Source organism: Lissotriton helveticus, chromosome 5_1, assembly GCF_964261635.1.
Source record: "Lissotriton helveticus chromosome 5_1, aLisHel1.1, whole genome shotgun sequence".
Lineage (NCBI taxonomy): Eukaryota > Metazoa > Chordata > Amphibia > Caudata > Salamandridae > Lissotriton > Lissotriton helveticus.
Window position 1 is genome coordinate 1,241,154,762 of NC_136065.1, and position 13,281 is coordinate 1,241,168,042.

A 13,281-nucleotide genomic window follows, 5' to 3' on the forward strand; every position below is an offset into this window, starting at 1 on the left:
GGTGCCTCTGCATCTGACAGAGAGGTTTCGGGGCAACAGGGAGGTAGTGGAGACAGTCCTGTACAACCCGTGGAAGAAGATCTTGTGCATCATCAAATGACTTCAAGATTTGGCAGAGTGTGTGTGAAACCTAGACGTCTAAATGATTTTGTGGTGTAATTAGTTTGTGAGAATCTTATTCTATTCAAGATGTTTTGGATCACAATGTTTTTTCATTTGAATTTATTTGTGAAAACATCATTCAATTTAAGTTGTGTTTTAGATCGCAATGTTATTTCATTTGCAGTTATTGCTTTGCAAGCTGTATAGACATTGTTTTTTTTGTTTGTTTTTAGTCTTGTAAGGTTTGTCTTCAATTTAGGTGGGGAGATGTGTTATGTTATGAACTTGTAAGGGGAGTGTATGCTCTTTGGATATGGGATTGTCGTCATACCGTTCTTCTCTTATTGGAATGTGTAGGCAAGGGGTATGAATAGTGAGGGTGGAATGTGGGGAGATTCAAGTATGGACAACAGTGAAGGTGGACGTTATTGTCGTTCCTCTAATCCTGTATGCCGATGCGAGAGCCTTGATAGAAAATAAACTAACAGGAAAGAAACTTGAACTCATCAGTGGTTTATTACACAAGAGTATCATACTAATTTTAGGAATTGTGGTGTGTTCTAAGGTGATTTTTTCCTGCAGAAAAGCCTCTGCTGAGATGTCAAGAATCATGTTTGAGAGAAAACTGTTTTCCCATGATTTCCTCTTAGAGGTTATGGAAGGTGCTCCGGAAGCTAAAATGAAAGCATATTTTCTGCAAATTCCCGATTTTCTCTCGGGCATCCGAAAATAAAGTCTGACAGTTGATTCCCTTGTGTTCTATGGCAGTCTCCCAGAGTGTTCTAAAGAACAACTAGAATGCTAACAGTGTTAATTACGACAAAAGTATGGCACACCTGAAGCCATGTTGATTGAATCAAACTGGTAAAACTTGAAACAATTAATTTAGAAAGGAACAAAATTAGGTAGTTCAATTTGTCATCGAAATCATAGTTAGTGCTGTAGAAAGAAAAATGAGGACACATTTTAAGTAAGTGCTCAAATATCTTCCTCATCTATTTTATTAAAACATTCTGACAAGCAGACTGAAACATGCACTTTCACAGATGTGAAGTAGCCAGGCAAGCATGTTCTAGATCTGCTCTAGAACCTCGAATCAATGGTAATTTTTCTCAACATGAGAGCGTAGAGGAGAGAGAAATTGTTAACACGATCGATCAATTCAGTTGCGGTTCTCTAGGGCCAATAAGAATTACAGACTACTAAATGAGGCTAGTTAATGTATTACAAAGCCAAAAACAACTGGACATACAGACACCTCAAGATGAGGGTGTAAAAATACATTGGGACTAATACAAAGCCAAATCTACGAATCAAGTTAAGGAGGCCCAATATGCACAAGACGATTAATTCAAGAATCAGGATGCAAAAGATAAAAGAACAAGAGTCTAGATTCCCCTGCATTGAAGATTTATTCGAATTAACCATTAGTCTGTCCCTACACTAGCAATAACCTGACATCCCTATTTGAGAATTCTGTGGGGCAGGATCGGTTAAGGTGTCAGCATGTGGAGTCTCTCCACTTCAGTTGGGCCAAGCAGCATGAAGCTACTGAGACGAAGTTCGTTCTAAGATGCTCTCTCTCCAAAAGGCAGAGAATAAGTGGGGCTCTTTCATTACTTGCTATACACCAATATTACAGGTGTCTTCCCAGGATTCCATTCGGGTCAAGCAATCCGATGAGGCCACATTCTCATAGGTAGTTTTCCATAGGACGGCGATGCTCCCGAACGGTAACAAGATTACCTTGATTCCTAGGCCATCTCCGGTGAGAACTACAACAATTCTCCTTTTCGGCATCAGCGTTCAATGAATCCTCTTCTCCTCTTGCCTAACTCCTAAAACAAAAATATTATTCTAACTAACAAGGGTGCTTCTTTCACCTGCAACACAAACATGAGAAAGAACAGAATGCAACATGCACATGAAATTCGAACCATTAATTCTAATGCGAGAGCTTCCAAGGAGAATGCATTTCAGGCCTACAAAATTCAGCTAACATAAGAGAAATAGACCATGGACTTTTTGAAATATATACAGTTTGAGACAAATATAGTTAATATTCTCATTTACATATAAAATGATTAATAAGCATATTCAATAATAAAATGATTGTCAGTTGCATAAATGTTTTCTGCTGGTTACACTTGATCTTCCATGTTACTTCTTCTCATTTTCTAAATGTTTGCCTACGCAAGTCACATTCATGTTATTACATTACAAGAGCCTAACACTCAATTTAACAGAGCAAAAGGTTATATGCGAATGCAATCTACGCGTGTGATTATAATGCACCCCTACAATGAAAAATACAATTTGTGCTAGATCACATGCACACATACAGACTGAAACATGCACTTTCAACACCAACAGCAGACTGCCAGTTAACTCCATGGTGATTGACCTACTCACTCATCCAAACAAGCAGTCACACACCCCCTCGTCCACTCATACAGACACTTATACTGGTACTCAGGCAACCAATCAATCACCCTTACAGCCACTCATGTACCCACTCATGCACCCATAAAGCCACTTAGACACCAACTGATAGGCTGATACAAACATTCACACAACCAGTCACTCATCCATACATTCACTAAGACACCTAATCACTCACTTATACTGTCAGTCGCGCACCCACTGAATCAGCAATACAGGCACTCGTACACCCACTGATTCACCAATACAAGTTGGTATATATATTTAATATTCAAACTTTTTAAAAATCACTCACAGTCCCTGGATGATGTCATCAGTGATGTCACTGACCATATCATGAGTGATGTAATATGTGAGGTCATAAGCAGTGCATTGCTGGGGCGCGTGTTATTGTTAGCACAGCTAACTATAACTGCTGAATTTCACTGGTTTTGTACGAGTGAAGTCTGAGCCTGTAACCTTTGTTATTTTTCAGTGAATTTCTAAGGATTTTTTAAAATTCTATTTCATAACTATAACGTACTTGTAACTTTTGTTTTTTTCAGTGAATATATATATATATAAATACCCTTTCAGGAGTGCTGCATAAATTATGCAAGAAAGAAGCAGAGAACTCTGGGGAGTTCCCAAGTTGCGATGGAGAGCAGCTCCTACAAAGCGCATCCTACAACACTATTGACAGTCTGAATCTGCTCACCTCAAATGTCTGTTTTTCTAGCAAAGTTTTTAAGCATAGGATTAGCACAACGCCATCCACACAGAACTAGAAAGGCACAACATATTTTGCCATTTCTACAGTAAAGCCATTAAGCATAGGATTAGCACAGTGCCATCTATGCCAAGCTCTAAAATAACAAAACCTTTTTACCACTCCAGACACAGTATTACAGCTTTGTTTTTGTAAAATACCATCCAAGCCAACCTTGAATAAGTCAAAACAACCCATTGCATGTGTTTTGCTATCATTATAGCTCTTAAGAGGTGTTTAGCTTTGTCCAGATACAAGGGAGCACCCAAAATAAGTCAAAACAATATCCTTTCAGGCTTAGAGTGCTGCATAAATTATGCAAAAAAGAAACAGAGAACTCTAGGTAGTTCCCAGGTTTAGGTGGAGGGCAGCTCCTGTATAGAGCACCACACAACACCAGTTACATTTTCAACCTGCTCACTTCAAATGTCTGTTTTTTCTGGCAAAGTTTTTAAGCATAGGATCAGCACTGTACCATTCAGAAGATCTGGAAAGGGACAGTCATTTGCCATTTCTACAGCAAAGTCTTTAAGCATGTGATTAGCACAGTGGCATCCACACAGAGTTGTAAAGTAACAAAAGCCTTTTACCACTCCAGGCACTGTATTACAAGCTGAAGTACTGTATTAGAAGTTGGGGCAAGGAGTAAGACCACATCAGCCATTGACAGCACCTTAAAAAGTAATCACCTTATGTGTCATGGAACCCGTGGGCCAATGTCAGCTTGTCCAACTTTGCATTTTTCGATTTTTTTTCTTGTTACTGTGTGAGGGCCCTCAACTTCCTAAACACAGCTATTCTGCCCTCACTGCTACTTGCACCACTTCCTCTGTGAGCACTAAAAAGCCATAAATATTTCAATGAGCGGTAAAGCATATTTGCATGCAAGCACACGTGTCCATCTTCGAATGCACTACAACACCATTTAAAGATGGATACTGACATGCACACTTGGATTGCCACCTTTAAACTGGGGCCATAGATTCCACTTTCCATGCTGTTTTCTGGAAATGTTCATGATCTTTAGAAGTAATAAACCTACATTCGCACGTAAGTGTAAATATGGGATTATAGATTTTTTATTTTCTTTGAATCCTGCACTGGGAGATATTATCAGTGATAGCAAAAAGGAGAGCTGGGGAGAGGCGCAGAAAGAGAATAAAAATGAAAGAGAAAATATAGAGGTACAGAATTAGGGAATTATGACAAGACACCGGTTAAGGTATCAATTATGGTTTTTTTTTCAAAAGCGATGGACTTCTTGGCATCTGAGGTTTATGGATAGACCGTTACAAAGAGAGGGGTCTGCTCCTCAAAAAGGCTGAGTTGCACCAGCACCAAAGTGAGATTTACATTACCATTTTGGAAGACGTGATACCTCTTTGCTCCTATAATATTTTTCACCCAAAACGGATGGCAGACATCAAGGTGATTATTAAGTTGGGGGAGGGGGAACCTGAGGTTCTCCTATTCGAATATTGTTAATAACATTACTGTCGAGGGGTTTTTAATTATCAAATCGTATGTCTCCTTGTTGGTAATATAAAAACAAATAACCAATATTTTAAAAAAAGTTGACGATGAGGTATACATTTGTGAACCATTGCGAACAAATTTGCACTGCTTAGTACAGAGTTCGTTTTTATTAAATATTGTTTGTGATCACGAACTCCGGACAAGACTATATGAACTGGAGGTATGGAGATGGGTATAGGAAACCTGCCTCAATGCCCTAAATTTGACCTCAGTCGGTGTTTTCCTCTCTTTAATTCCACTGGATTTAACACAAGATGTTAACCATCAAGCTTGTTAGCACTCCCCAGCGTCTTATAGCACTTGCTCAGTGTGTGCATTTGGCCCTGCCTCGAGATAATGATAGGACATATCTCCTATAGCACGCCTTCTAATAAAAAAATATATATATATTTGCATGCAGTATCATATGTTCCTGTATTACTGATATTTCTGACGTCTGTTTGAGCGGTCTTAACCGTGTCATATTCGCCTATTGAGTGAGTGATTATCATTGTATATGAAACGTGTACGAAATATGTTTTATTCCTTCTTATAAATCAATATTCATATAAATACATGCATGTGCTTATGCATGTGTGTGTGTTTGAAGACATACATGTTAATAAACGGGAAGGTGCTGCTGAACCAATTTCCTGTTTTCTTGGTGCTGTGGTATTCCATACAATGAATTGTCAACTCCCGTATAGACTTCCAGGCCAGTAAAGTTCACTTCGAAATCCATGTTTATTAAGACATGGCGGCTAAGAATGAGAGAGAAAAAAGCAAGACATGTAGCCGTGGTCCGAGAGCAGGCATGAGGTGAAACTCTGGGTGGTTAGAAAATGAGCGAGAGTTTGAGCCCTAACTGTGCCCCAATATGGGTATGAAATAAATGTCAGGAATGTAGAAACAGTGTATGCATTTTCATTCAAGATTCAAGAATTAGAAATGCATAAATATATTTTTTCAATACGCGCCGTCTCCAAATGGTGATCAGGGGACAGGGTCATTGGGTCCCAATGTAGCTTGATTCACCATGGCGGCCACCTCTGAGTTATTGCCTCCATCTTATTCATTGGCTGTACTTCCTTGTAGGGGAGCAAAGACCTTCAGCACGTGCAGCAGCCAAGACTTTCAGAATCTCATCCTTCAGAACAAAGGAAATTGTCTGAAAAACGCCCCCAAACCCAGCGACGTCCTGACAGAGCCGGTCTGTGGAAACAACATTGTGGACTCGGGAGAGCAGTGCGACTGTGGTTCCGTTCAGGTAAAGGTCTCAGTATTCATCGTTCAGGTACGAGAATTATTAGGACTCCAGGCAAAATTGTATTTTGCCATAGGCACTACCCATTAATTATAACAAGCATTGGGGAATGCATTACATTTCGCCTATGTGATTAATAATAAGCTGTTTTTGTTGTAAGTTGTAGTTTGCTGAGTAGTTACTTGTACAATATAAGTTACAGAATGTCTGTTAAAGTGTTATGACTTGTTTATGTACAAGAAGGCTATATATTGTGCTGTTTCTAGGGGTATACTGCGGGTAAGTAATTGCAACATTTTGAAACATGAAATGAAAGAGGGAAATAATAGAATTAACTGATGTAAGAGCAATATTTTCTGTTCAGAGGAGTTCTGACAAATTTTAGTCCCGTAGCCACTGCACCTGCTGCACCATTCAAATAATGCCCCTAGTTCCTGCAAGATAACTGCATTTGTGACTGCCTGTTTGATAGTAACATCAAGCAATATTATGGTGTTTAGAGGAGTTATGACAACTTCTGGCCCTGGTGCCACTGCACCTGCTGCACCATTGAAATCATGACCCTTTTGCCTGCAAGGTAACTGCACTTGTGGCTGCCCGTTTAGTTTGACATTTTAGCAAAAATCTGAGTTTAGTGGGGTCCCCAGAGCTTTTCCACTGCACCTGCTGCACCATTCAAATCAAGTCCTTTTTAACTGCAAGGTTACTGCAATTGTGACTGCCTGTTTAGTAGCCAAATATAGCACTACTATGTATTTAGAGGAGTTCTGACAACTTTGGGCCCGGTGCTATTGCATCTGCCGCACCATTCAAATCATGACCCTGTTGTCTACAAGGTAACTGCACTTGTGATTGTCATTTTAGTAGTAAAATATGGTATAACTCTTGTATATTAACTTTATTTTTAGTGTGCAATGTTTATTACAACATTCAGAATTTGATCATAATGACCAAATAGGTTAAGTTGAAAAAATAAATCCGATATGCCTACAAAATGCAAAGATAAGGTGCTGAGGCATGAATGAAAAATGCCACAAACGTTCTATGGTTAAAGCATCTGCTTTACACAACTAAGTAATAAAAAACAAGAATTCCTGCCTACTGTTAGAAGTTGTCTGTCTTTTCTGTGGGATGTGATCTTATCTTGACAGTGAATGGGGCTTAAACAGTGTGAACAGCTTTAGTAGAAGTATTGTAAATGCGTGCAACCAGGGGAAGCTAACAAAAAAAAGTTTCACACAAAAGCGAATGAACAAGAGATTTCACAGGTACAGTGCTAGCGCCCTGCAGGCGAAATATAAAACTGATGTTTTCAGGATGCTGCCTCATATTGCCTTACGGAAGCACCGCCCCTCTCAAGTACTGCGCACCGACCAGGAACCTGAAGAGCAGTGTGATAGTAGCACTGTCGAGGTACTACAAAATTACCAGGGAGACTCTTCATCCATCCTTAAAGATGGGTTTAAATATAATTACAGGAACTTCTCAGTGGTAATAATCCGTATGCTGGATTTTATTATTTCAAAGCTTTTCACCTAGGCCCATCAGTGTCTAGAAGTAGCCAAATATTTCTGCCCTACAGCTGTCGGAAAATAGGCTTCATTTACGTTTTGAGAGTGAGCAGATCACTATGTAGTCTTGATGCAGCTTGAGATTTTGGATAATATTCTTTGAAAGAGCTGATAATAACGTGTTGGTGCACTTTAGTAGCATAAATTCACCAATCAGCGGTCAAGTGTGACACCTACCAGTATTTGAGGCCGAGTGCGGGACCTAGTTCCGTATGGCTGTTCAACAGAACAGAACAGAACCATGACTGTCTCCTTTCTCACTCAGTTCTGCCCACTGTGCAATAGTCCTGAGATTTGCTATGGTGCATTTAAAGACGAGGAGCTACCTATAATACCACACTGCATCTTTTGGCATCACTTTCGCATAGCTAATGGTGTTATTTAAGTGTTTCCCGAGCTGTGGATAAATAATGGATGAATGAAAGACAAGGAAATAGTTATAGACAGGTGATATGCTAATGATGAGGGCCAGCAAAACAGCCAACGTTTGAGATTTTATTTAGAAAACTCAGATGATGAGTAATGGACCTCATTTATGAGGCCGTGCGTCACTTTTACGGCGCCGGTGCGTCACTTTTTGTGACGCACCAGCAGTGTAAAAAATGTGCCTTGTTGCACCAAATTTACAAAGTGACGCATCTAGGTAGATGCGTCACTTTGTAAACCCCTGCACTACATTATACCTGCGCCAGTTATAATGTATGCAGGGGGGCGTTCTGGTGCAAGAAAAGGTCATAGAAGTGACGCAGTGAAATCTAGAAGACTTCACTGTGCCACTTCTAGGACGCAAATACGGCGTCAATTTCTGACGCAGGCCCTTTAACATGGGGCTTGCCCCATGTGAAAGGACACATTGCTGGAGTTGCGTCACTTTTGTGACACACTCCAGCAATGCGTCACTTTTGCGCCATACAGATACGTCAGAAATACTGACGTATCTGTAACTTCTTGCGCAATGATGCATCATACTGTAAATATGACGCATCATTGGTGTCGCAAGGAGGGCGCAATAAAAAGTGACGCATCGCTGTTCTCACGCAGCGATGCGTCACTTTTCATAAATCAGGCCCTAATGTTTCCAGTGGAAGGCAGCAGCGGCCCGTCCCCTGCCATAGTGGTGGGGCGGGCTGGAGGAGGAGCTGGGGTGGGAGGGGTGGGTGGAGGGGGAAGTGATCGGGGACAACATAAGAATTAATTAAAATAACTACCTGATCGCCGCCGTTCCTGCCATCTTCTCCATCGTGCTCTTCCTGCTTCTGGGACAGGCTCCCAGACTGCACTGCAGCCAATCATGACGCTGCATGAAAGCGGCATCAGGATTGGCCTAAGCGCTCGGACTTTGCGCTCCCAGGCTGACTGGGAGCCTGTGCCTGCTTTCTCCAGCCCCAGCAACGCAGCTGGGGCTGGAGAAGGCTTTACTGCGCATTCGATGTTTGGCCGGCCTCAAAGGGCTGGCTAAACATCTTATGCGCAGTGAAGGGACAAGGGAGTGCACTACCACTCCCCCACCACAGTGTCATCTCTTTGAACCACCACCAAGACTCGTCAGAGTCCTAGGGGCGGGTCCAGGGGGATTAAAACTAAGAGATAATCAAACTGGTTTAAAATCCATTTTATTATCATTTTATGTGCGGGTGGTGGCGCCCTAATGGAAGAACTTAATGCTTTCTTTTGCATTCAAGAGAGATGCGAAAAGAATCTTACCCCCACCCCCACCAATTGCCAAGCGGCTTGACTCGATTCATTTTGGGCTGATATAACAGATTTAGGAGGAAGATCTTAAAGTTGTCTGAAGTACATAACCATGAAGTGTCTGTTGAAGGAACCAAGAACCTTCCCTGTCGATAGCTTTCTGGACAATATGCAGTGTTTTAACATTATCCCTTATGACACAGGAAGCCAGGGCAGGTTATTTAAATGTCTAAAAATATGTTAATTCCGTGGAACTCCCACAACTAAACTGACTGTGATGTTTTAATTAAGGTGCCCCATATGCTACATTTATTTAGGGAGACGCAAATAGACAGCATTGTGATTATCCCAGCCTGAAGAAATCATAGCCTGCACAACACGTTTCCTAGTGTCCCTAGGAAATGCTATGCCGTGTGCATAGCGACAAAAATCAGGAAGATGCAAGTTCGGAAATCTGGGATTTGAAAAAAGGGAGGCATAAAAAAATAATGGCCAGATTTCTCTCCTGGGTTACCAGGTACTTGATTTCAGACATGGAGGTGGGCCGGCAAGGGATGTGCCAGGGAGAGATGTAATTGCTGTAGATGACAATTTCAATTGTGTCACTTTTTACCTTTAAATATTACAGAAAACCCACAGCATGAAATGGCCAGCAGGCAGCCATTAAACTGTTTAATTGTATCTACTTTCAGTTTAGGGATCGACTGACAGTCTTCTGTAAAGCAATAATACTAGAGCAAGAAACAACCTAAACCAGGCCAAGGAGTCACTGGGATTCAAGGAAAGAGGAGGGTTGGGTATTAATTGCTGCTTCAGAGACCTGTGCCAAAAAGAGAATAGAAACTGGTCTGAAGTTCGTCAGTACTGACGGATTATTCCCTACTTTTTAGGTCTCGGCCTGCGAAAGACTGCGCACATGCGCAGTCGAGCTGGCGAGATTTAATGATATTCAGTAAGTTTCACCAGCGAGGTTAAGCCCCGCCCCTCTTTTCCATTGGCTGGCGTCACCGTTAATGCTAAACGGTGGCCAGCCATTGGAGAAGAGGTCCTAGTGATGTTCTTCTCTCTTTTTAAGCCCCGTCCTTTTCAGACTGGCTTACTTGACTTACTGCTGGTGTAAAAGGTTTCTTATCTTCTTTATGGGTCCAGATGGCCCCATAAAGAAGATAAGGAACCTTTTATGCCAGCAGGAAGTCAGGCGCTTGTTCCAAGCGCTTGTTCCTTGTCTGTCGCCCTCTCAGCCTCCCCCTCCCTTTGTTCCTGTTCAGCTGTTTTCCCATCCTTCCGTCCATGCCGACAATGTCCATGCGGCCAGCCTGATTGTTGCGCGAAGCGGCCCCTGGCACCGGATGGATGCCCTGTCTGAGGGTACCGATGCCTGCAAGGAACTCTGCCTCTAAAATTGTTTCCCAATGCATTGCTTTCGGGGGCAGTGCAGGCTGGAGTGAGGCGTGCAGGCTGCATTCTGCTGCTACTGCTGGGCGTGGCTGCCACGCGCCCTTTGTTGCACCCACTTCCTCACAAGTACGTCCGAGTGTGCACAAGTCACAACCACCCCTATTCAATGGCTCAATTTATTCTGCTCAGGTTTGCTAACAAAAGTGCGCCTTCGAGTAAAACTCACAACTAATCTTGCTTACCTCTGTACCCCAACATGCAGGGATGGTCGAGGTCGGGTTCCCTAGCCGGTATTAATATCAGAAAGGAGCCGTAGGGTACAATAAGGAAGCCCCCAGATATACACACAGACACAAGGCCCTCTTGTACATCCCGCTCGCCCCCCAGCAAGTTAAATGTTGGTCGCTCCTAATGCACAGTTGACGGTTTGTGGGGGCGTGGCCACCAGACCCCACATATGCTTGTGCACGTCCCATCTTCGCGTCCTCACATGGACTTTGTAGGTGCGTGCAGTATTTGAGACTGGGGTAGCACCCTCCCCCACATCCTCAAGCACATGTCCGATCTTCCCTCCCCCACACTGAGAGCTTACACGCATGGGTAGCGTGCTGTGTAATGCTGTCCACCGGGGCTAGCATGCTGTGTAATGATGTGCACCGGGATCAGCGTGCTGTGTAATGATGTGGACCGGGGCTAGCGTGTTGTGTAATGTTGTCCACCTTGGCTAGCGTGCTGTGTAATGCTGTCCACCGGGGCTAGTGTGCTGTGTAATGCAGCACCGGGGCTAGCGTGCTATGTAATGCTGTCTACCGGGGCTAGCGTGCTGTGTAATGCTGTCCACCAGGGGCTAGCGTGCTGTGTAATGCTATCCACCGGGGCTAGCGTGCTGTGTAATGATGTGCACCGGGATCGGCGTGCTGTGTAATGATGTGCACCGGGGCTAGTATGCTGTGTAATGCTGTGCACCAGGGCTGGCGTGCTGTGTAATGATGTGCACCGGGGCTAGCATGCTGTGTAATGCTGTCCACCGGGGCTAGTGTGCTGTGTAATGCTGTCCACCGGGGCTAGCGTGCTGTGTAATGCTGTCCACTGGGGCTAGCATGCTGTGTAATGCTGTGCACGCTGTGTAATGCTGTGCAACAGGGCTGGCGTGCTATGTAATGCTGTGTACCGGGGCTAGCGTGCTGTGTAATGCTGTGCACGGGGCTAGCGTGCTGTGAAATGCTGTCCCCCGGGGCTAGCGTGCTGTGTAATGCTGTGCACGGGGCTGGTGTGCTGTGTAATGCTGTCCACTGGGGCTAGCATGCTGTGTAATGCTGTGCAACAGGGCTGGCGTGCTGTGTAATGCTGTGTACCGGGGCTAGCCTGCTGGGTAATGCTGTACACGGGGGCTAGCGTGCTGTGTAATGCTGTACACCGGGGCTGGTGTGCTGTGTAATGCCTACCCGCAAGCCCGCTCGATCATCGCCTCACATGAAAGCCCAATCTGGTGACCCTTACCCTCACTAAGGACCCTAGGGTGATCTATTTATCGGCACTAGGTGTGCCGTTTGCACGTTCTGAACTCCCACCTCCATAACAACCACTTCCCGCATCAGAACCCTAAACGGAGCATCCTTTGGTGGCAATGAAGGGAGGGGTCTGTGCCGCCCACCCACACACCTGAGGCATTACTTCAGCAGCCCCGCCCCAACAGACATGGGCAGGAATGGCGCCTGCCGAGGGACCCAGTGCCCTCAATAGGGCTGGGTGCCTGCTGGTCCTATATGATACTGTGTGATCTCTGACAGGGCGTGGTCGGCCTTCTTTCACCTCCCAGGGCATCAGGGGTAGCATTCCTCCCCCCCAGATCCTCTCCGTGGGAGTACCGGGGCATTTGATATTTCTTCCTGGGTCAGGGAAGAGTTGCGAACAGGGTTGGGCGGGGGGAATGCCCGCAGCGGTGTTTCGGCCCCATCTTTTGTCCTCGTTGGCACAACAGGTTGGCTCCTGGAAACACTTTGTGCCTGCTATGCCTTCTGGAGGTGGGGAGGGCGCGGGCACCGCCCACGGCGGGGAAGGGTTGGTCGCAGATTCTAACACCCCACCCTTCCATTCTGAGGTGGTATCACCAGGCTCTGATTACAGAACCCACAGGGGTGGGGCAAAGACAGACAGATACTGCCTGAAATATATAGTGGCAGAGAAGAAGGAAGGTGGGCAGCGGTGAACCGGGTGCGCTGGCATGGGCTGGCACAACGCCCCTCAGACGCAGGCTCCACGGCCCTCCTCATGCCTTCCTGTCGGAGTCATAGACCCCCCCGCACGTCCCTCCTTCTGCACGTCCCCACACACACCTTCTAATGCGCAACACACACAAAGCTGTTCCGTGTGCCACTCCCAATGAGTGAATGTCCGTGAATGCCCCCGAAGTGGGTCAGCCAACCAACCCTAAAGCAGAACCCCCCCCCATGAGGCGTGTCACCAGCACACATTGTACATCAGTACCCCGAACAGCCCCCTCATCCCCCCACCCCATCTTGAGCAGTGTGCTCGGTACTACAGGTGCG

General features: G+C 44.6%; 1 protein-coding gene across 1 annotated transcript in view; it reads left to right on the top strand.

The window, feature by feature from the left end:
• The window catches only part of LOC144755252 (disintegrin and metalloproteinase domain-containing protein 9-like), a 929,123-nt gene that overhangs the window by 553,133 nt on the left and 362,709 nt on the right, over window positions 1-13,281 (top strand). The window contains exon 12 of the mRNA XM_078643994.1: window positions 5,903-6,074. Within this exon, the coding sequence (XP_078500120.1) occupies window positions 5,903-6,074 (172 nt within the window). The remainder of the gene's footprint in view (window positions 1-5,902; window positions 6,075-13,281) is intronic.